Source organism: Spea bombifrons, chromosome 1, assembly GCF_027358695.1.
Source record: "Spea bombifrons isolate aSpeBom1 chromosome 1, aSpeBom1.2.pri, whole genome shotgun sequence".
Classification (NCBI taxonomy): Eukaryota; Metazoa; Chordata; class Amphibia; order Anura; family Pelobatidae; genus Spea; species Spea bombifrons.
In genome coordinates this window covers 2,935,368-2,960,610 of record NC_071087.1, presented here as the reverse complement: position 1 = coordinate 2,960,610, position 25,243 = coordinate 2,935,368, and the positions used below count along the sequence as shown (strand labels likewise).

Below are 25,243 nucleotides of genomic sequence, written 5' to 3'. Positions count from 1 at the left end.
TAGATGGATAAGGGGTGAGAAACAGGAGGTGAGGACTGCGTGGTAGTGAATGATGTTATTGTGGGGCGAGATAAGGGTTGTAAGTGGGTGAGAGAGAAGTTTTGATGTTCATGTCAGTGGTAGGCATCCCTGAAGATAAAAGTTTTTAGGGAGCGTTTGAAGGAGGGTAGAGTTGGTGAGAGTCGGACAGCATGGGGAAGAGAGTTCCAGAGGGTTGGTGCTGCGCGAGAGAAGTCCTGTAGGTGGGCATGGGAGGAGGCGATGAGTGAAGATGCAAGGAGCAGGTCATTGTTGGATCTTAGAGGGCGGGCTGGTGTATATTTGCTGATGAGGGAGGATAGGTAGAGGGGTGCGGTGTTAGTGAGAGCTTTGTAGGATAGAGTGAGTATTTTGAATTTAATTCTGCTATAGATGGGGAGCCAGTGGTGGGACTCGAAGAGAGGTGCGGCAGATGCACAGCGTCGGGTGAGTTAGAACAGCCTGGCAGATGAGAGATTACGATGGAGTGGATTAGTTGTTTGTGGTGCTGACAGTCAGGAAATGAGGAATTTTGGAAATTTACGCAGTTGGAAGTGGCAAAATTTAGAGAGTGATTTGATGTGAGGGATGAAAGATAGGTTAGAGTCTAGGGTCACTCCGAGGCAGCGGACGTGTGGTGATGGAGAGATAGTGGCACCGTCAACAGTGATAGAAAGGTCAGATAGGGGAATAGAGTTAGAGGGAGGGATTAGAAGGATCTCAGTCTTAGACATATTTATTTTGAGGTGGTGAGAGGCCATCCAGGAAGAGATGCCAGATAGGCAGCTGCTGATCTGAGAGAGGACAGATGCAGAGAGATTGGGGGTGGAGAGATAGATTTGTGTGTCATCAGCATAGAGGTGGTATTTGAATCCATAGCTGTCGATGAGTTTTCCAAGTGAGGAAGTATAGATGGAGAACAGTAGAGGACCCAGGACAGAGCCCTGAGGTACTCCAACAGAGAGAGGCATAGAGGAGGAGGAGTCGCCAGCAAAAGACACAGAGGAGGACCTGTTGGAAAGATATGAGTTAATCCAGGAGAGAGCAGTGTCACGGACACCAAGAGAGCTGAGAGTCTGTAGGAGGAGGGGGTGGTCGACTGTGTCGAAAGCAGCAGAGAGGTCAAGTAAGATTAAGCTAGAGTAGTGGCCATTGTTTCTAGCAAATAGAAGGTCATTTGTGATTTTGGTGAGAGTAGTTTCGATCGAGTGCTGTGTGCAGAAACCGGATTGCAGGGGGTCCAGCAGAGAGTTTGAGGACAGAAAGTGGGTTAGATGGTCCAAGTCAATGGAGCCCAGCCCAGTCAATGGAGCCCAGCCCAGCATTAATCATAATGTGATTAGTAAAATATTGAAATAATAATAATAAAAACATAAAAAATAATTATGCATCTGAGGAACCATCCAGTTCCAGCAAAATGTAAAAAAAAGTCCAAAAAAAAAATACTATCAAAAAATAAAGTTTTGGTATGGTTGGGGGAGTACTTCAGGAGTTATGATGGGGTATGTTATACATGTTCCCTATATTTTTGATTGTCTTGTTTACCTGCCACGCCTTCTATACGGACATCGTTCATAAACTGCTAATGACTGCTGTCTATATTATGTATCCTTCCTGCTTGCTCGTTCTTTATATGTATTCTCTTCCGCATGGGTCTGCCGAGCATTCCGTCCTGCTGTTTTGACCCTTTTGGGCCTCCTATGATACTGATACATACTCATTGTATTTGTACACTGTATTTCAGTTTCATCTGTGCATTATCCTCTTTGAATAAATTGTTTTGGAAAAGAAATTAAATAAAGTTTTGGGTTAGTTAGCACTGTATCTTCCCCAAAATCTGGAAAGAGTTAAAGTAAAAGCATTTCAGATACCCAAGGGGTAAATTGGAGTGGCCGGGTTCAAAGAAAGGGCGTAGGCACAGACTGACCAAAATGGGGGGAAAGTGCACTTCCCAAATGTGGCCTTTTCGCTCCCAAACACCAGGCAAACCCATACATGGGTGGTATCACTGTTCTCGGGAAATGTTGCTGAACACATATTGAGGTGTTGTTTGATAATGACGTATACCTGGAGCTATAAATTTATACCTATAGTGTAATTTGTGTGAAAAAATACAAAAAAAATTATACCACAAACTATGGCAAAGGCTGGTGGTAGAATCTCATGCATGGAGTTACAGTACTGGCATTTGAAATACCTTGAGGTGTCTAGTTTTCAAAAATATATGGTTTGATTGGGTAAATTGCATTGGACGGCTTCAAAGATACCTAAAATAGAACATGAGGGAAGAATTACTAGATTTGGAAACAAACTGGTTTTGAAATAGCAAAATCCTACTTTTACTTTTTGCCCAATAACTTGTCGAAAAAAGCAAAAATAAAAACCATGAAAACATTAGGTATTTCTAAACGCAGGACAAATAGTATAATCTAAACATGAGACATTAGGCCTGTCACTTTAAATCACCCCTGTAACTATGGAAACCCGAAAGGAATACTGTTACCCAGCTTTACATCTCTCCACACCAGCAGCAAACGGGTTAAATATTACCCTAACCACAGGGGAGCATATAGCGAGCTAAGAGAATCTGCCCGTGGGATACAATCTGCCCTGTGCAGGAGCATACTCTTCCAAAATGACTGGAAAGTGGTGAATCTCTTCCTTTCATAACCTTATTTCCTGCTCACAAGCTCCTCCCCTGTCACTAGTTTCCTGTTCATACCCACCGACCTGAACCCCATGCTCTGCATATGTTAATGATATTCCATGTACAGTCCTAAGTGTTAACCCCTTAAGGACCAGAGCTGATACACTACAGGGCCGGAGCGATTTTTATGTTTTTGCTATGTTTTTCTCCAACCGTTATTTCCCTTTTTCTTATTATTATTTGCATAAGTTGAATAAAATGTAAAAACATTGGTACATAAATTCTATATGCAGCTAGTATAAATGGGAAATGCGAAAGTAAACCCTAAAATATTGATAATTTGCCCCGAGGGTCCTTAGGGTCACAAAGAGGTTAATAAAGGGTTGTACCTGTGATTAGCCAGAAGAAGGCAGTCATTAGAGATCCCAGCATAGTCTACATCAGGGGTGTCCAAGTTTTTTCTGCAGTGGGCCACTTCATCAGAATTGTATATGTGCGAGGGCCGCCCTCTTTTCTCACTGTGAGAAAATCTGGCCTTTAATAAGATATGCAGATTAAAATAAAGTAAATGACACAAAACCTTTACTTTTCCTCTCACTGATTTCTGGGCCTAGAAAGTTTTGTGACTACAAATTCAGGATTCTGGATAGGTTAAAATGAAATAGTTTATTTATTTTAGGGATGCACCGAAATGAAAATTCTGGACCTAAACCGAAAATTCAGGGTTCACTTAGCCAAAACTGAAAATTACCCCACACACACTTAATAAAAGTAAGTTACACACCAAAATTGTACAAAAAATTATATATTATGATTGTTAACAGCAATCTCAGGCATACCCAGATTCCAGCATGTACTGGTTGGCTGTACCAGTATTTTTTGTCCAATTTTAGTGTTAACCACACTTTTATTAAAAGTAACACACCACAATTGGATAAAAAAAATCAACAATATGACTTGGCATGATAGGAGTGTGATTGCTAACACAAGTTTATATCCTTGGTGGGGATCATTCCACCTACGCCAGAAGGTGTGAGCAATCCATTTATTGCTCACCATATTGTGAGTATATAGTAAACTGTTTTTATTTGTTTTATTCATTTTATATATGCAGAAAGCACTATGCCTATTTCTGTTTAACTTTTTATGTGCACCTTATCCTGAGAACCAAAAAAAGAACTACACAGGACTGCTGCTAAAGATATCCCCAGGCGAGGATTGTATCGCCCATGCAAGTTTTGTGGGACTAATTGCTTAAGTCCCCCAAAAATGTGAGTACCCATTCCTTAACTCTTTACCACACGGTGCCAGCCACATATTATATTACTGTGACTTTCTTCTTCAGTATGCGCAACCACTATCTCCTGTGACCTCGAAGTTATAATTAGTTAGTATGCTAAGTTAAATGTCCGTACCAGCGACTTTTTTTTTCTCTCCTGCATAGCAACTAGTGGTAAGGGGCCGTGCGAGTGATTTCTGCTCCCGTTATCCAACGCAGCATCGCAGGGGTTAACGGGAGTGGAAATCAGGAGTTAAAAAGGCCGTGCGAGTGAGCCTATTGGTTACCTGCAGGGTCTTCCTCTGGCATCGACCAATTGTACGCTAGATGGGGACCGGGGAGATTAGTAGACGAAGACGATCACGAAGATTCTTCGTGTGTGTCTTCCTCTTCGCCTACGTTTTTTTCGGAATGAACAAAAAGATGGACTCTTCGTGTTCATTTTCATGTTCGCCCGAAGACAAATGCATAAGTCTAGTACCTACTCAGGAGAGCAATCTCCTATTTTGCTCACTAGCACCAAAACAGCAAAAATCACTCTATTTGAATTTAAGACAAATCACATCCATCAAGACTATCCAGACTAGCAATGCATAGGAAACATCATCTGTACAAACAATACAGCAACCACAGACATGCGTTTTAGTTTTTTGCTGGTCTTACTAGTACAGTGTGGCCAATATCCCTCTCTGTTCCGTGAGCCAGGGACCCATATCTGGCCATATCCTTAATAACTTAAGGTGACAAACACAACATGAGAGCTTTATCTCAGATCATGACCAGACAGCATTGAAATAACCTACCATGTAAGAAGGTTCCTACCCATGAGAAACATGACCATTTTTTATTTACTTGCAGCATTACACAGAACACTTCTCCATTAGCAAATCAGACCAGTTCAGCTCAGATCGCCGTTCTTTGCTCATTTGCTCCATTACAGAGATGATGCTCCCATTAGCACATCAGACTGGACTATGCCATCAGGTCCCCTATGGACGTACCGGGAAGTCTAAAAAAACGCCTATTAAGGAACCCCTATGGACGTACCGGTACGTCCAGCCCTTCGTGCAGCATCAGGGACACATCCCTGCCGCTGCACGGGAGATCAGGCTGTCGTTTGACAGCCTGGACTCCCCACTGACAGGACCTCTAACTGACCTCTAACCATTTTTGTGTAAAAAAAATTTATATAAAAAATACAAAACAAAAAGAAAAAAATATAAAAAAAGATAATAAAAGAAAAATTAAAAAAAACCTTACATCCCATTGCCCTAGCATAACAGCTAGCCAGTATAACCCTCCTGCCCCCGTTCACAACCCCCAAACCCGTTAAGCCATAGTCATAAAAAGTATACAAAAAACGTACACCTTATAGTATGCTCCCTGGAGCTGGGAAAGTATGGAAAATCTATATAAATTAGGTATTTCTGAAATCAGGACACCTGAATTGATAAATTTGGAGGGGATTAAGAGGGAAAATTTTTTAAAAAAATTGTTTTTTTTCTAATTTTCTCTAGTTTTTACTAAATTTCTCATTCACAATTTTCCGCTAATCATCCAACTATGGTATAAAAAGAAAGCTCTATCTCTCCTTGAAAAAACAATATATAGTTAACATGATTACACTATACACAGGAAAACAGAATAATTGCTGAACCAACATAGCACAAAATCGGCAAAATTGCTCCAGGCTTTGAGGTACCAAAAACCCCCGGGACTGAAGGGGTTAAGCATTGTCTGCCCAAGTAATACAACAAGCACATACTAACAATAAAATTTCTCATACACATCCTCTGTATAAAAAGAGTTAGAATCCCTCTAGATACAGTAAGCCAGGGACATATCTCTGGGCATACCCTTATAAGTTAAGGTGAGCAAAACCTGTTAGACAAAAGGATCATGGGAATATATTTTATTTGAATAAATGCAAATCAGCACACTGCCACATATGGCTAATATATGTTCGGACAGAATGCTGCCCTCGATTGGTTATTCATTGAGTAGCATTGTTCCATATGCTTGAAATCCAAAGTTATTGTGCTACTTAATGTATCTAACCAACAGAGGGCAGCATTCTGTCCGAACATATATTGGGCATGAATGCTAGTGTGTTCGTTTGCATTTATTCAAATAAAATATATTCCTATGATCCTTTTGTCTAACATCCCTGATACCCCTCTCTGTTCAGTGAGCCAGGGACAAATATCTGGACATATCCTTAATAACTTAAGGCGACAAAAACAACAGAGCTTTATCTCAGATCATGACCAGACAGCATTGAAATAGCCTACCTTGTAAGAAGGTTTCTACCCATGAGAAACATGACCATTTTTGTTTACTTGCAGCATTACAGAGAACACTTCTCCATTAGCAAATCAGACCAGCTCAGCTTTAAAATGCATAGCAAGCCTCTACTAGAAAAATAATGCAACAAACATAGACAGTCACTGGAGACTCTCTTAAACATCATCGATGAGTTAAAGGGGCTGTGAGCCTGGGACCTACATCTGCACATACCCTGAATAACCTACTGCGAGAAAAACTAAAGATGAGCCTCACTTCAGACTGAGATATCTACTCAGGAGAGGCATGACAAGTTTTTGGCTCACAAGCACAAATACAGAGGCGACCTATCATTAGCATATCAGACTAGTGCCACCCATCAGGGCAGTCCACACACTCAGAAATACAGTTAAAACAGTGTATGATTACAATTCCAGACATGACACATATGATTTAGCACAGTAGTGGAAACAACCTGGGGATATGGGGTAGTGCAGTGGCTGGCGTGGATGAGGGAAGCTAGACCTCAGTCTGTCCATATGTGAGGAGTCGCTCAGTCGGCTGTGGATAAGCCTGTGCCAGTCTCGGATTGTGGCTTGTTCCTTCTTCAGCACAAGGCGGTTCCTGGCAAAAAATGTGACACTAAGCATGTGTTTCTGCAAAAAAGTCTGTGAACTAGAAAGTAGTAGGACAGGTACTTTCTGTCAAAAGAGTCCCTGAGTTCCAAATCCAGGGTTCTGAACAAAGTTTGTGCAAACTGGTACTACCAGAACAAGCGAATGGTAGTTTTTGCCTCCATTTTGCACTATGGGCAGTGTCTATATCTGCACAGCCCCTGGCATGCATAAATGCCCCATTGACAATATTCTCCTTTATAAGCTTTATTTGTTTATTTAGACATTTATTTATCTTTCATGCGAATATTAAAAATGCCCTCAAAAATGTATCAGCTATTCAGTAAACTTCATTAATGTGTCCCCCTGAGCACCTTTACTCAGCAGCAGGTGAAGACAGCGTGATCGTTAGGTAATTACTGTATGGTTTCTTTTAACCTGTTTTTATTTTCTATAGCCAGGTAAAAAGAATTATTGGAATGGGACATATGGTCAGGGGTGGGATATTATTCATTTTTTATACCATGATTCCTATGTTCTAGATCTGAGAACTCATAGAAATAGAAGTAACAGAGTTCTGAAAGAAATACAGAGTGAGCTTGGACTTTGACTTTTGGTTTTTCAAGTCTTTTCGACCACTCACTCAGATCCTCCACAATCTGTGCAAATAGGAGCTGTCCAAAAAGACAGTCCTGCAAAGGATGAGCGACTAGTAACTCTATTGTCGTACTTGTGTCGTCCTTAACGTTCCAGGTCCATCTCATTTAGTTATCGAGGAATCTGAGCTAAAGGCTATAGGCGACTGGCTGGACAATAACCTGCCTAAAATAAAATATGTATCAGTCCGTTCACTTGCAAGAGCTGGAATGTTCTTTGTACAGGCCTGCAGCTGCCTGTGACTTGCATATCCTCACCTGAAACTCACAAAATGCTCAACCCCCATCACCTGCAGCCATTACATATAAAATGGGAAACCTACTATCCAGGGGGGTCACATCTCTTACCCCCACTCTGCATGCAGTGCTACAGGGGACAATTATATAAGCATGAAAGGTATAGTGCCTAATTATACCTACTCAACCTCATCTTGACTTTTGGGAGAATTCATTTAACCCCACCCCCTGGAAGATGATGGTTTAAAAACTCCTAAAAACCCTATGGAGGAGCATGAACCCATATCATGCCTCTCGCTCTCTCTCCTTGTCTGCCCTGTGGAACAGAGGCGCTAAAAAAAGCAAAACAATTCCAAAAAATTAAGGAAGGGAGCAGGCTTACGTCCATTCAAAATCACTGTTAACCCTCTTCAACCCGTGGCAAAGAGGAGTCATCACTAACTTTTCAGGGCCAATCCTGTAATGATTTGCAAGGCCATCGATCCTCATTTTTAGCCCAAGGAAAGATTCTGCACAGAAATTAAAACAAACGGGACAGAAAGAAATCCAGGATTTTGACAGTAGCCAAACAGAACATTTTTTAATAACTAGTTCAGTATAATTAAGGAATTATAACAATGAAAACATTTGCGTTGTATCAATATCCCCGAGAAGCTCTGTGTTCTCAATTACTGAAGTTGATGTGGGGTAAATAACCTAAAGTGTATGTGCTTTAGATTACACTGATTTTATCACTTATGTTAAGGATTAAAAAACATTAACTTCTGTCACTTTTTTCTACCTCAGTTTTGCCAGTTTTTGTGAGATCTGAAAATATATTTTTGCCGACACTCCCATTAAATATAACTCAGCCATACTGCATGCTTCCTGTAGATGTGTATCTTTTGTTATGCCTTTCAGTCAGTTCTATTTTTTCCCTCTTTGCCACTTTTCGCATATAGCAGTGATTGCCGCTGTGTCACTGACTCACCTGCAGTTCTTATGGAGTGACCAGCAGATGCAAAGCACATGGATGAGGTGAAAAAGGGGCCATTGGAGTTTGGGGAGAGGGGTTCAGAGTTGGATGCCAGAGGTGAAGGACCTTTGCTGAGAGAGAAGGAGAGTGAGAGAGGCCTAGGAACAGAGGCCTGCTTGAAATCCACGGTCAGAGGAGAGCTGCAGCATCCTGGCAGAATCTTCCAGCAGACAGAGACACAGAGCTGTTTGCAGCAGAGTTGGCAGTGAAGAGGTTAAAAGCTGAACTGTCCTGATAGCAGACTGTGGAGTGGTAAGCCTAAAACCTCTCCCCCTGTCCCCACAACAGGGCACCCTGAACTTAGTCACACAAATAAAAGATATACTGACATACTGAAAGTGTTCCATATAATCCAGCCCATACCGTGGAGTCAGATACTTATGGGCCCAAACCGTGTCATGTGCACCAAGTAAAGGTACCCAGTTGGCGCTAGGGCGAAGATTAGGGTGGGCCGCGGTGATTGTTGTGGGTGGGTGAACCTCATATCGCATATTCTGTATATTTCATTCTATTATATTTCATGTGTTCTGTTATATTAATGCAGAGTGTTTTGCTGTACAATACAAATTTAATTTTAAGTTAGCCTGTGTCAGTTTTATTAATCACCCTGGATGCTCCGTTGGGTGGAGGTGCTGCCGCAGTTATGTACCCCAACTCCCAGGTAGCGGAGGCTCAGGATTGGCCTGCAGAGCGCAAAGAGGTAACTGGGGTAAAAACCCGTTACACGCACATAAAAGATCCAGTATATAATTATATATGGCTACTCGGGAGATGCCAACAAACATAAAATAATAACTTATTACGTCTATAGCTTTATGAAAACAGCTGTAAGAAGTCATTTTTATACTTTTATTCTGTCACACACTTTAGACTTGAATGCAACTTGAGTACTACAAACATATGCTTTTAAACACGTGATATAGCTGTAAGAGGGTTCTTCTGTGTAATGCAAGCGTATCCTATGACTGCTCCAATAAGATTTCTTAAATTCGTATATCGCCTAAATATAGTAAAGACCTTGTGCTCTAATTGTATGAAAAAGGGTATAGGGCAAGCTCTAAGGGCAAGGTCTCTTTCTCTTTCACCTTCATCTCACCAAGAACACTGAAGAGAGTGAAACTACTAATGCCATGTCAAGCGAAGATCAATCGATCTATGTTAGTCCGTCAATTCCAGTCTTGTCATACCTCTTAAATTTATATATTGTATGAAAGCAGTGTCTAGAAGATGCCAGGGACCCCCCTTTGGGAACGCCCCCCAAATGTCATTTTGAGTTAAAAGAAAGACCTACACATTTTCTCCAAAACGAACAGCTGTCAGGGACAGTGAGGTGCCAGTAGCGTGTAAGGAGGAGCCCAATACGCAGGGGTGACTAGAGAGTCCGTGACAAATGGGACGGTCAGAGAGGCAAAGTCAGGTTACAGACAGCGGTCCAAAAAGCTAAGGTCAATAGTCAATCTGACGTCAGTTGGCAGTCCTGGCCGTCCCACAAGTTTTCAGGTATGGAAATTATACACAGTGAGAAATAGCAGCCCAAGGTTGACCAATTCTCACACAGAAGAATCTCATTTCTCAGTTTTCTCTCTGTAAATGCCCCGACCGAGCTCAGCAGTGTCACATAAAGCAGTCACATTCGTGTGTTTTGAGATCCAAAGCCAAAGAATGTAATTTGTTTATGATTCTCTTCTAGGGAACCCGATCCGAGAGGGTAATAGATAAATGCAATAACCTCCCATCAGTAATGGTAGGGGCTAATACAGTTAGCAAAGTTAAGCATCCATGCAAGAGGCATTGAGCTGTTCGGAATCTAAGACAAGGTCAAGGACTGATCAAGACCAAAGTCTTACATCAGGAAAAGCAGGCCAAATAAATGAGCCAAATAGTTCTTCTCTGCTGTGAAATTCCATGTTTCAATGAACAGAGTCAAGAGTGACAGAGTTAAGTCGTATAGTAAGTAATTATGCCTATCCTAGTGCTTTATCAGTGAAGTTATCATACGAATCTGTCGGTTGACTCAGCAGTTAATGTTAATGGAGTTCAAGGTCATAAATGTGAGTCGGCAGCCAGGCCATCCCTAGTTAGATTGAGCTCTGGTTATACTGGCAAATAAGTTCATATTAGTAAAGATGAGTTTTTTGGCACACTATGTTTGGAAGGGTCACAAAACAGACTGTTGTAACAATACCTTTAGTGACATAGTATTTATTCCATAATAAAAAAGGATGTCATAATAAAGTGTAGTATCAGGCGAGATTCACTGCCCAACCAAGCTTTGTTTTTTTACTTCCCAAATGAACACAAATAGTATAAACATGATCTGGAATATATTTTATTTTATTAGATATGAGTGTCCTTTAAAATATTTTCAACTATCAGTATGCAAATGATCAAGTGCAGAAGGAAATACAAAATAATTTAGGGATTCGTGTTTGATTCATCGTCTTTTTCAGGGATGGATAAGTCTGGAGGGTCCATTATCTCAATTCCAATCATGGAATATTTTAATTGCCCCGAATCCAGACATTGACTAATTTATACTAATAAACATTATATCTACAAAATGTCTATAGAGGTTTATTTTAAACCTGTTGTGTGTGTTTTGCTTTGTGTGCTGCTGAGTTTCTCTGTTTTGCAAACATGTGGACTCCTCACCTTTCCTGTAACTAATAAAAGATAGAAGGGTTAACATAGTTGCTTTTTATAAGTAGGATCAGACTTAAAGATATGCTTCTTAAAAGTCCAGGACATTGGGGTATTGTGTGCAAAAATGTCTTTTGATGTCTAGAAAAAAAAATTCAGATTTCTAAAATTGACCATTGACAGTTATAAGATAATAATACATATAATGCAGAATATGGTTCTTATAACTATTTGGTTAAACCTTTAATTCTGCTTCCAAGTAAATATGTTTTTGTATTCAATTCCTGTCTAAAAAGAATTACGTAGCATTTTGGAATAAATATACATCCTACAAGTCCTGCACTTGAAGCCAGTATGGCAAAAATCTCTACGGCCACCATGTTCTTCCCTTTGGTGCTCAGATAGGCCGGGATCATCGCAATCCAAACGCTGCAGAACACCAGCATGCTGAAGGTGATGTACTTGGCCTCATTAAAACTGTCCGGTAATGTCCTGGCTAAAAAAGCTATAATAAAACTAACAGCTGCCAGAAGCCCCATATAACCCAGGACACAGTAGAAGGCGATAACCGAGCCCTCATTACACTGAATGATGATCTTTCCCTGATAAGAGTGCATGTCCAGCTCCTGAAATGGAGGGGAAATGGCCAACCAGGAAATATTAATGATAACTTGAATGGATGAGCAGAGTAGTACTATAGAATTGGAGACTTTCACACTGACCCAGTTTGCCCAAGAGCTGCCGGGTTTCGCGGCTCTGAAAACAATATAGATCATGATTGTTTTGCTTAAAATACAAGACACGGCTAATGAGAAGAGGACTCCAAAAGCTGTTTGGCGCAGCATGCAGGTTACATCCTCAGGACGACCGAGGAACAGAAACACACAGAGGAAGCTCAGCATGATGGAGATCAAGAGGAGGAAGCTGAGGTTCTTGTTATTGGCTTTCACAATTGGGGTATCTCTGAAGACAATGAAGATCAGTAATATTACAACAGTTACAAAACAAAACAGAATTGATGCAAATGATAAAACAGCAGCAACTGCATCCAAATATGATAGAAACTCCACCGATTTTGGAATACACCGATCCCTTTTCTCATTAGACCATTTATCACTTGGGCAAACAATGCAGTTCTCACTGTCTGAAAAATAACGCAAAGTAACATTATGCCTCAATATGTAAATTAAAAATAAAATATAATATAGTATATAGTTCCCTCCCACTAAGCGTATCCATATTAACTAATGTTAAATTACTTCTTTTTGTTTACATTTCTTAGATTTGAACTGAAAATAACAAACAAAAATAGCCCCAAATCTAATCCCCCCAATTTTCCTTTGCCTTGTTTTAGTTTCAGGAATCATATGCCTATCCCATGCGTGTCACAGAGTACCAGGAGCAGGCTTCATTCCTACACACCTACTATGAGTAAATTATGTGTATGATTCTATATAATCTATTATACCAGATCTGTTGGATATCTCTCCCTCTGAGCACCGGACACAGTCGTAGCAGCAGATTTGTGTTCCAGGTCTCAGGACTTTTCGATATCCAGGCAAACAGTTCTCTGAACACTGAGACCTTGGAATCTACAAACATAAAAAAAATAGTTCTTGTTTGAGCCACTCTTATAAATTAGTAAAGAATAAAGAAGCACAATCACAGAATAATAGATATATCTGCAAAAATATTCTAAATAAAGATGTAATTCCTTTGTTTTGAAAAATACATTAGGAGTAGAACCTGATTGGATGATATAATTAGAAAATCATTCAACAAGATCAACATAATTCATTGCCTTAATTCACAAGCCCCTGGTATTCCCTATTCTAATACATTTATGAAATAACCGTGCAAACAGCAGCATTTGAAAGTGTTCTCCAAGGACAGTATAATAAGTGCACATGCAGTGGACATTGTCCATGCGGTGGCTCCACATAAAGTGCAATCATAAACCTGAAGGTGCCGCGAAGATGCGGACGAAGAAGAAAATGCATGAGTGTGAGAGTGAGTGAATGTGGTCCCAGAAATGTTGCGTTTTGCATTGTTTTCGGGGGAGGGTGTGGCCTCATTTTCTCATTAAAGCCTCATTAACCCCTTGATGACAATTGCCGATCCGGGCACGTCACGGAAAATCAAGGACCGGCACGTCTTTAAACGGGTGCAGATCTATTTTCGCTTTCTGCACCGAAACGGCGTTGCTGTAATGGCTCGACCTCGAGGCATTCAGCAACGCCATGATCGGCACAAAGGGGCCATCTCTGGCCCCTACCCGGGGCGTCAACGCCAGTTTTAAAAGCGTTTAGGAGGCGATCAACGATCGCCTCGTAAACTTAAATGGTGTCGCTGGAATGCCTCGATCAGGAGGCATCCAGCGACACCAAACACTTACCTTGGGATGGACTGTGACCGCTCTGGAGAGCGGTCACAGCCGCAGCTGCTAGTGATCTTCGCCATCAGCAAGATGGCGGCGGCCCGGGAAAAAAAACAATAAAGACGAAAAAGTTCGCTAGATGGTCTCCAGACCCTCTAGAGAACTCTGGCTCCATTTGCAGGTTGAATACAGGTACTGCATTCAACCATGCAAGTCAATGGAGCCCAGCTTTCTAATCACAGTGTGATTAGTAAAAATAAAATTAATATTTAGTAAAAAATAGTAAAAAAACAGTAAAATGTAAAAATAATTTCCCACTGATCTCACTATCAGGGGAACCTTCAAGTTGAAAAAAAATTGTTAAAAAAAGGCAAAAAAAATAAAATATATATAAAAAATATATTTTTGTGAGCAAGTCCTAAAATTAGTATATTAGCTTAACCCCTTAATGACAATTGCCGGTCCTGGCACGGCACGGAAAAGCATGTGCTTTACGACAATTGACGTGCCAGGACCGGCACGTCTTTAAACGGGTGCAGAAAGCGATCTACTATCGCTTTCTGCACCCAAAAAGCGTTGCTGAATGCCTCGACCTCGAGGCATTCAGCAACGCCGCGATCGGCACGAAGGGGCCATCTCTGGCCCCTCCACGGGGCGTCAACATCCGCCATACTTTGTATGGCGGCGGACGCCCGTTTTAAATGCGTTTAGGAGGCGATCGACGATCGCCTCCTAAACTTAAATGGTGTCGCTGGAATGCCTCGATCAGGAGGCATCCAGCGACACCAAACACTAACCTTTTGATGGGCTGTGACCGCTCCGGAGAGCGGTCACAGCCGCAGCTGCCGGCAATCTTCGCCATCAAGGAAGATGGCCGCCGTCCTGTAACAGGAACCACAAATTTTAAAACTTCGCTAGATGGTCCAGACCATCTAGAGAACTTTGGCTCCACTTGCAGGTTGAATACAGGTACTGCATTCACCATGCAAGTCAATGGAGCCCAGCTTTCTAATCACAGTGTGATTAGTAAAAATAAATTAAAAAATAAAATAAAATTAATAATAATTAGAAAAAAATAGTAAAAAAACAGTAAAATGTAAAAATCATTTCCCACTGATGTCACTATCAGGGGAACCTCCAAGTTGAAAAAAAATGTTAAATTTTTTTTAAAAAAAAATAATAAAAAAAAAAAATATATATATAAAAAATATATTTTTGTGAGCAAGTCCTAAAATAAGCTAATAATATTAGCTTAAAACAATTATCGCATGGAAAGAGTTAAAATACTGGCATATTAAATGCCCGTGGGGTGTCTACTTTTAAAAAATGTATGATTTGATGGGGTAAATTGAATGGGCCAGGTTCAACAACGTCCCAATTAACACAGGGGGAAGGATGGCCACACATCTAATTTCCAATTAGAAAAATGCACACGTACCAAATGTGGCCTTTTAGTTCCCCCAAAAAATGACACACCCATGCATGTGGGGTATCACTGCACTCAGGAGATGTTGCTGAACACATTATGGGGTGTCGTGTGACAGCGGCATATACCAGGAGCTGTAAATTCATACATAAAGTAGGTGTGTGTGGGAAAAATACACACACAAAAATATTACTGCAAACTTTGAAAAAATGCTGGTGGTAAAATGTGTGCATGCAAAGAGTTAAAATACCAGCATTTAAAATACCCTGTGGTGTCTAGTTTTGAAAAATATATGGTTTTGTTGGGCACACTGAAATGGCCCGGCTCAAAGATGTACCAAATAGGGCATGGGCAGTGGATCCCCAAATGCCAAAGTTCAACATTGAAAAATACGCATGCCCCAAATGTGGCCCTTTTGCCCCCAAACAGCCAGGCAAAATCATTCATGTGGGGTATCGCTGCGCTCAGGAGATGTTGCTGAACACATATTGGGGTGTTTTGTGATAGTGACATAAACGAGAACATTTTAATTCATACCTCAAGTAAAATGTGTATGACAAAACAAATGCAAAAAAATGACTACCATAAAGTTTGACAAAGACTGGTGGTAGATATGGTGCATGGAAAGAGTTAAAATACTAGCATTTGGAATACCCTGGGCTGTCTAGTTTTCAAAAATATATGACTTGATGGGGTAAATTGCATTGGCCGGGTTCAAAGATACCTGAAATGGCACAAGGGGGGAAGAATTACCAGATTTGGAAAAAATGGCTTTGAAATAGCAAAACGCTACCTGTACTTATTGCCCCATAATGGGTAGAAAAAAGCAAAAAAACATAAAAACATTGGGTATTTCTAAACTCAGGACAAATAGTAGAATCTATTTAGCAGGTTTTTTCATTACCTTTTATAGATGAGTAAAAGATTTTTCAACTAAAAGTTAGAAACAGTCATTTTTTTCTAAATTTTTCACCATATTTTATAATTTTTTTAATAGTAAATAATATGATACAATCAAAACAATGTCATCTAAAGAAAGCCCTTCTTGTCCTGAAAAAAACAATATCTAATGTGTGTGGGTTCAGTAAACGGGAAAGAAGAAAATTACAGCTAAACACAAGCAGCGCAGAAATGTTAAAAAGGCCATTGTCACAAAGGGTACAAAAAGTAAAATCAGCCTTTGTCTCGAAGGGGTTAAAACAATTCTCGCATGGAAAGAGTTAAAATTCTGGCATATTAAATGCCCATGGGGTGTCTACTTTTAAAAAATTTACGATTTGATGGGGTAAATTGAATTGGCCGGGTTCAACAAGGTCCCAATTAACACAGGGGGAAGGATGGCCACACATCTAATTTCCAATTAGAAAAATGCACACGTCCCAAATGTGGCCTTATAGTTCCCCCAAAAAATGACAAACCCATGCATGTGGGGTATCACTGTACTCAGGAGATGTTGCTGAACACATATTGGGGTGTCGTGTGACAGCGGCATATACCAGGAGCTGTAAATTCATACATAAATTAGGTGTGTGGGGGGGAAAATACACGCACAAAAATACTAGTGCAAACTTTGAAAAAATGCTGGTGGTAAAATGTGTGCATGCAAAGAGTTAAAATACCAGCATTTAAAATGCCCTGTGGTGTCTAGTTTTCAAAAATATATGGTTTATTGGGCACACTGAAATGGCCCGGCTCAAAGATGTACCAAATAGGGCATGGGCAGTGGATCCCCAAATGCCAAAGTTCAACATTGAAAAATGTGCATGCCCCAAATGTGGCCCTTTTGCCCCCACACAGCCAGGCAAAATCATTCATGTGGGGTATCACTGCGCTCAGGAGATGTTGCTGAACACATATTGGGGTGTTTTGTGATAGTGACATATACGAGAACCTTTTAATTCATACCTGAACTAAAATGTGTGTGAAAAAAAAATGCAAAAAAAAAGACTACCACAAAGTTTGACAAAGGCTGATGGTAGAATTAGTGCTTGGAAAGCGTTAAAATACTAGCATTTGGAATACCCTGGGCTGTCTAGTTTTCAAAAATATATGATTTGATGGGGTAAAAATTGCATTGGCCGGGTTCAAAGATACCCGAAATGGCACATGGGGGGGAAGAATTACCTGATTTGGAAAAAATGGCTTTGAAATAGCAAAACGCTACCTGTACTTATTGCCCAATAATGTGTAGAAAAAAGCAAAAAAACATAAAAACATTGTGTATTTCTAAACTCAGGACAAATAGTAGAATCTATTTAGCAGGTTTTTTTATTACCTTTTATAGATGAGTAAAAGATTTTTCAACTAACAGTCATTTTTTTCTAAATGTTTCACCATATTTTATACTTTTTTTAATAGTAAATAATATGATACAATCAAAACAATGTCATCTAAAGAAAGCCCTTCTTGTCCTGAAAAAAACAATATCTAATGTGTGTGGGTTCAGTAAACGGGAAAGAAGAAAATTACAGCTAAACACGAGCAGCGCAGAAATGTTAAAACGGCCATTGTCACGAAGGGTGCAAAAAGTAAAATCAGCCTTTGTCACGAAGGGGTTAAAGCCTCATTAAAGCTTGCTGCTGTGTTTTTTTAGGACTGTATATACTGACAGTAGTGATGGGAAGTTCGGATCATTAAAGTGAATCGGATCATTTCGATTCGTTCACTGAAATGATCCGATTCATGATCCGAATCTTCGGATCACTCAGTGTGACTCACAGGAGTTACTGTTTTCCAGTAACTCCGTGCAGGCACACTAACGATTGGCCCCGCCCCTTTCATTATTAATCCTCCCCCCTGCCTCCAGTGATGTCAATGAAGGCAGAGAGTCGTTCAAAGATTCGGATCTTACAGGGATCCGAATCTTACAGTGATCCGGATCACTGTAAGATCCGGATCACTGTAAGATCCGGATCATTGTAAGATCCGGATCTTTGAACGACTCTCTGCCTTCATTGGGATTCGAATCAGTCAGATAATATCACCATACTGTTATAAATAATACATTAATAATCACTGCCCCCAGAATTTACATTCCCCTTTACCTGCAACTGCACCTTAAACTAACTTTATTAAATTAATTAAATTAACCCTCACCATTAAATTAACCCTAAACACCCCAACAACCATGACTGCCCATAATTAACCCTAAACACCCCATTAAGCATAACTGCCCCTAAATTAACCCTAAACACCCCATTAAGCATAACTGCCCCCAAATTAACCCTAAACACCCCATTAAGCATAACTGCCCCCAAATTAACCCTAAACACCCCATTAAGCATAACTGCCCCCAAATTAACCCTAAACACCTCATTAAGCATAACTGCCCCTAAATTAACACTAAAGGCCCCATTAAGCATAACTGCCCCCAAATTAACCCTAAACACCCCATTAAGCATAACTGCCCCCAAATTAACCCTAAACACCTCATTAAGCATAACTGCCCCTAAATTAACACTAAAGACCCCATTAAGCATAACTGCCCCTAAATTAACCCTAAACACCCCATTAAACATAACTGCCCCTAAATTAACACTAAAGACCCCATCAACCATACCAATCTATTAGATAATTTCTCTGGAGTACATGCAATTAATTTAGGGGCAGTTATGGTTAATGGAGTATTTAGGGTTAATTTCAGGGGCTGTTATGGTTAATGGGATCTTTACGGTTAATTTCAGGGGCAGTTATGGTTGATGGGGTATAAGGGTTAATTTTATGCTGATGACTGAGGGTTAATTTAATTAATTTAATAAAGTTAACTGTAGGTGCACTTATAGGTAAAGGGGGGGCAAACTCAGGGGAATCTAAATCCTGGGGGCAGTGTGAACATTATTAATGTATTTATTTATAAAAGTATGGTATCAGTAATATTCTCTGTAAGATTGGAATCTCTGTAAAATTCGGATCCTTGTAAGATCCGGATCCCTGTAAGATTCGAATCATTTGAATCATTGAATCATTCGAGTCTTCGGATCATTCGAGTCTTCGGATCATTCGAATCATTGAACGAGTCTCTGACTCTATGAGTCATCGTTCCTGTGTGAATTAATGAGCTGTAACCTGACCCCAGAATCTGTGTCTGAGTGCTCTGCAGATGACTCACAGCCCTAGGATCAGGTTACAGCTGAATGATTCACAGACTGAACCGCTACAAACGAATCGTTCAGTCTACTGAACCGATTCATCCGGATCACTAAAAAGAACTGGATCAAATGAACGATTCGTTCATGATCCCGACATCACTAACTGACAGCTTTTCCAAGAGACTAGAGCTTTGCAGGATCCAGTCTATGATTCCTATGTGGTCTGCATCAGGCATAGGTGCTGGGCATTAAAACCTGGAGCCTGGCGATCAGAGACTGTTGTGGAAAGAAGAATTTCCTCTATGCTCCCAGGGCAAGGAGAGCCCCTAAAAAAGACCTGAGGTATCCCTGAGGTAAGGAAGGAAATACTTGCCTGGACATTTGTGTGTTGTCTGGGGGAGGTTTTCCAGAGCCTGGCTTAGTGAGGTCTGGCTGGGAGGTCTGGTTTGTGGCTGTTTAGGATGGTCAGTCTTAAGTGTGACGTTTATGGCTCTCATGCTACAGGGTTTTTCACAAGTTAGAACCATTACACCGTCAAAGTGGTTTTGTTTTACCATCTTTAGGATGTATGTGCTGGTGAGTTTATATTATTTCTGTTAAATTATTTTTAATATACTCTATGCCTGTAAAGTTTATAGAAATGTAGCTTAATTTTAATGTAGGAAAACAAAAACAATAATCCCCCCTTACCTGGTTGTCTTTGTTCTTCCATATTGCTAAATGCGAGTCAATGATTAGCTGCTGACCATCTGGAGCCCACTCAGTGAAGTTACCCACAAGGTTTCTAAATGCAGACTTATTTGATAAAAACACCCAATTTGTAATTGTGTAATAAGATGCAAATTCTCCATGTTCATCGTATAATGTGCGGCCCAACTGAGATGCAATTTTTATCCTTTTTATATAGCGATGCATCTGTTAAAAATGATTTAGAACAAAACAAGAGGACATTCACAGTCACAAAGTAGGAGAGTTTTCTTCGTTGGATTTTGCATGTGAGCTGCAATTAGTGTTAGAATGGCGATATAACTTAAGAGGTAGCAAGTAACAATTATATAAAATATACAACAATATACAACATAAAGGCTTCTAATACGTTGCAATCATTTGCAAGGAACTCCTAGACATTAAATGCTATTTCACTTCTCTTTAATGCTGCATGTGTAATACCCTAAGCCTTTTCATGCCCTTTTTCAATTTGAAGATTGCCCCTCTTCCTGTACCACGTGTGTAATAATATTAAATACTAATAAATGTTAAAATAGGTACCAAGCAAGGTACTTTCGCTAGAGATATCATTTAAAAAAACCCTCTCTGTCCCAAGACAAAGTTCAAAAACTGCAAACAATATAATGTAATATTTAAGATAGGATTTTGCTGTCTAATAAAATTACCAAAATCTCTGTATATTCTCAAGGGATGTTGCTGATCATAAAGTAAGATTTTCCCTTCAGTGACACCTAATTTGTGGAAGAAATATGTAAAACTACAAAACAGTGGGTTTTGCTTTTAACTTTTTGATGTTCATCATTTAGTATGGATAATACTATACATGTAAAAGTCATATCACAGCAAAGACCTCTGTCCATATACACCAATCAGCCATAACATTATGACCACTGACAGGTGAAGTGAATAACACTGATAATCTTGTTATCATGGCGCTTGTAAGTGGGTGGGATGTATTAGACAGCAAGTGAACCTTTCTTCATCAAAGTGATGTGTTGGAAGCAGGAAAAAGTGTAAGGATATAAGCAACTTTGACAAGGTCTTAATTGTGATGGCTTGACAATTGAGTCAGGGCATCTCCACTGCAGCTCTTGTGGGGTGTTCCCGGTCTGCAGTGGTCAGCACCTATCAAAAGTGGCCCAATGAAGCAAAAACAGCAAACAGGCTACAGGGTCATGGGCAGCCAAGGCCCGTTGATGCATGTGTGGGGCAGGCTGGCCCATGTGGTCAAATCCCTACTGTAGCTCAAATTGCTGAAAAAGTTATTGCTGGTTCTAATAGAAAAGTGTCAGAACACACAGAGCACTAAAGTTTGTTGAATATGGGGCTGTGTAGCTACAGATCAGTCAGGGTGCCCATGATGAGGGGTTAGCATGGGCACCCTGACTGGTCTGCAGCCAAAAGCACCTAAAATGGACACATCAGCATAAGAACTGGAAGAAATGGAGGAAGGTGGCCTGGTCTGATGAATCACGTTTTCTTTTACATCAGGTGGATGGCCGGATGCGTAATTTACCTGTAGAAAACATATCACCAGGATGCATCCATTGAGGCCCCATCTAACAGACCTAAAGGATCTGTTGCTAACGTCTTGGTGCCAGATACAACTGAAGACTTTCAGTGTAGTGGAGTCCACGCCTCAACCCGTCAGGACCTACACAATATTAGGCAGGCGGTCATAATGTTATGGCTGATCTGTATATACACTCAATGGCCACTTTATTAGCTACACTCTTTGCTAGTACTGGGTTGGACCATCTTTTGCATTAAGAACTGCCTTAATTCTTCATGTCATACTTTGCACAAGGTGCTGGAAACATTCCTCAGAGGTTTTGGTCCATATGCACATGAAGGCATGATACAAACTGTTCCACCACCAAAGGTGCTCTATTAGATTGAGATCTGGTGACTGTGAAGGCCATTGGAGTTCAGTAAACTCATGGCCATGTTTAAGAAACCAGTTTGAGAGGATTATTATTATTATTATTATTATCTTTTATTTCCAACAATTTATGCTGCACTTAATAAAATACATATATTCAAGGGGTATGACAAGACAATTCTTCCTGTATGTCCGTCAGCGTCTGACACGTGAAGCAGTCTGTATTTCATACATACCTGGTGTTTATAGATGTTTTGGATTGTATTTCCTTTTGCGTTCTCGTTATAAAATAAGTGCATGTCATGCAAAGCTTTAGCTAAAGCACTCACTGAAATAAACACCCGGGAAGAAACACCAATGGTCAGATGAGTTTTAACAAATAATTTAGGTTTCCCGCTGCAGTTACACAGAGAGATTTTATAGATCTCTTCATAAAGCCTATTCTTTTCAGAATTTTCCGATATACATTTATAATACAATGTCCATATATCTTCGAGAAGCTTGTCTGCTGGACGGTTTGAAGGATGGATATTATCAAAGAAACTTCCGGTATCCGGCAGCGCTACAGGATGCGGTTCTATGGCCAGACTGCTATTCAGGGGTTCTACAAAGTAATCTGTGAGATGTTCATTGGAAGCCCAGGCAGGAGGAAGGATTAATGTTATATCTTTATGTTTGAGACACAGAGTTAAAATGTCAATAATTCTGGTGCTGAAAGAACCGCAGAGTATAATAATTTGAGCCGATGACATTAAAACAGTTTCTGACATTATTTTCATATTTTCAGAGAGTTCTTGTGATAAACGAATTTTTACAGTAAAGGAAATACAAATTCCATAACTTGTCAGATACGCTTTCAGAGCCTGACTCTCTGTCTCTCCGGTGTCATCATCAACCGCGAGTATTCCCACCCAGGTCCATCCGAAATGTTTTAGAATATTCAATATAATTTTATTATAGACAAGATAATTTTGAACAGAGCGGAAGAAATGCGGATAAACACGTCTATCACTCAGCGCATAGTCTGTCGCTCCATAACTGATCTACAAAATGGAAGAGAAAAGTGTAAACATTCTGCGGTAAAGGTTTCTAATAACAGCTTGGAGTCAGACATGGTTGTGATCTCACCATGAAACTGAATGCTAATGTCAGACAATACATGGAAGACCATTCAGGTTACTCACCTGTGCGTATCCATACACCCCTAGTAACTGTGCTATGGGAATGGTAGTAGTAGAATGGTGATCGCCAATAAATCCAGCCACGTTGTTAGAATTCGCACAAGAGTAATTAGGGACGGTCATGCCGCGGCCAGACAAAATCTGAAGAATGCTTTTCACAGCTTTTCTTTCATCTAAACAGGAGTCATATATATGATAACCCAGGGTAATATTTGGTAAAATGTTTGGGTCGTTGTTCAATGTTTCAATGGTGAAAAGAAAGACCAGTAAATTGATGTAATCCATGAGGCCTGGGCTGTAAAGGTAGAAGAATTAGATTAAAGCAGAAGAACATAGTCAGAGGTCTACCAGATAAAAACACTTATTAAGACTTTGTAGGAATACCATGTTACCATCAACTGACAAAGGTTCTAGATTTAAACGAATGGCAAAACAGGCCATAGGCCAGTAGAGAGTACTAGCGTGAGTGCCGTAATTACCCTCACATATTTATTTAATGTAGGGCATGTCTTGCGGAAGACAAATCAAGGACCTTTGTGAAATATTTTTGTCTCAAGCCCATTCATAGCCCTGCCTGAGATGGTTGCAAATGTCTGAATACAGTGGAGAGTGGTGGTCATGGCTGAGTCTGGTCCCACGCAGTACAACATGTGGCCCCTCTTCACAGATTAAAAACGTTTTTTTTTTTAAAAAAAAGACAAATCTACATAAAAAAGACATTGAAAATTCACCTTATACACTTCTTTTGAAGAGAAAAATCTTATGAAATATAGGAATCCTTGGGAGGTACATAGTATAGTCCCTCTATTTCTGCTCCCTCCTCAAACTCTCAATCTCTTTTTATTTTCCTAATGTGTTTTAATTTTCTTGCCAATTCTACATAGTGTCAGTCCTAATGTTTCAAGAGTTGGTTTAATAAAATAAAAAATAGTCAACATTTCGGTTAACCTTTGTAGCCATTATCATGCATTTATCACGTTCTCAAAAGGGGATGTCAGCTCCTTAGTGTAAAACACAATGACCTCTGTTTTACAGATACGTATTTTCTCCAATATCCTCATAATAGTTTTTAATCTATATGGGTAGATTTACAAAAAGATATAAACTCTCCCAATCAAGTCAATAGCATAACAATCATAATATTGCAAGAAAAAAACACATCATACATTGTGTAAAGTTAATTTAACAAAACAGCCTAATAAAAAGTAATAATAAAATGTCATAAATATGTATATATTTACCTCAAAATAGCACTAGAGCATGTGTGCAAGTTATACCACGCAGGGGGAAATAAAAAATGTAATGTATGAAAACAGCTGGACAGCAACTGGATTAACTGCTTAACATAGTCACTTCCCCTAGTAGTTTTGGGCTCTCTATAAAATGAATTTGTTCTGCAGATATTATTTTTATGGTTAGTTGTAGAACTTACATGACACAGACTATTTGGGGAGAAAAATGATCCTGTCCAGAAAAAAAAAAATTCCTCATTTGACTATTCACCGTGAGAACTCCTCCAATTATAATGTCCCCATCTTTAAAATACTCAAAGTCTTCAAATGGTTTGATGACTTGCAGATGACAGGCCGGTGCTGGGCTCCGGATCTCAGATCTGCAGGGCGTCACACACAGGAGCAACAAACAAACGACACATTTCAATGGAAGAGACCCAGCGATCAGCATCATGCAGCCCAGTAACCTGCCGAGTGCCAGAGAGTGTCTGCCGGGTTCGGTGGAATCGAGCACCGTGTGGGTCAGTGGCATCTGCTGCATCTGATATCATTGTAATGAACCTGAACATCTCGGCTCTTTTTATACAGTGCGGTCTCATTCATTGCAATGGAGTCTCAATATAGATGCAGGACTTTGTGTTTTGGGATCGCAATTCTATGTTGGTTTTAAATTATAAGAAAACCGCAGAGCGCCGGTAATTGTCTGCATGGACAGAAATATACAAACGCAGACTTTAATCAAATGTCTTTAGAGTATTAGTTAGTTTTAGAAGGAAGTTTCATTCATCGGCAGTTTTATGCCCTTTATTATTTATCGTTTTCTCAGATGTAAATGTTATTCAGCACTTTTAATTTATCATTGATTTTTCTGCATATGTCATGGTTTTTTAAAATTTAATTCACGGAGGTGATTGGATAGGATTTTATTCTATTTGAATT

General features: G+C 39.9%; 1 protein-coding gene across 1 annotated transcript; it reads right to left on the bottom strand.

Moving 5' to 3' along the window:
* Window positions 1–11,616: 11,616 nt before the first annotated feature.
* On the bottom strand, window positions 11,617–23,195 carry LOC128467998 (vomeronasal type-2 receptor 26-like). Its single transcript, XM_053449779.1, has 3 exons — window positions 23,076–23,195; window positions 12,858–12,981; window positions 11,617–12,533 (listed from the first exon to the last, which is right to left on the bottom strand). The coding sequence occupies exons 1-3, from the start codon at window positions 23,193–23,195 to the stop codon at window positions 11,617–11,619; spliced, it is 1,161 nt and encodes a 386-aa protein (XP_053305754.1).
* Between the last annotated feature and the right edge of the window lie 2,048 nt (window positions 23,196–25,243).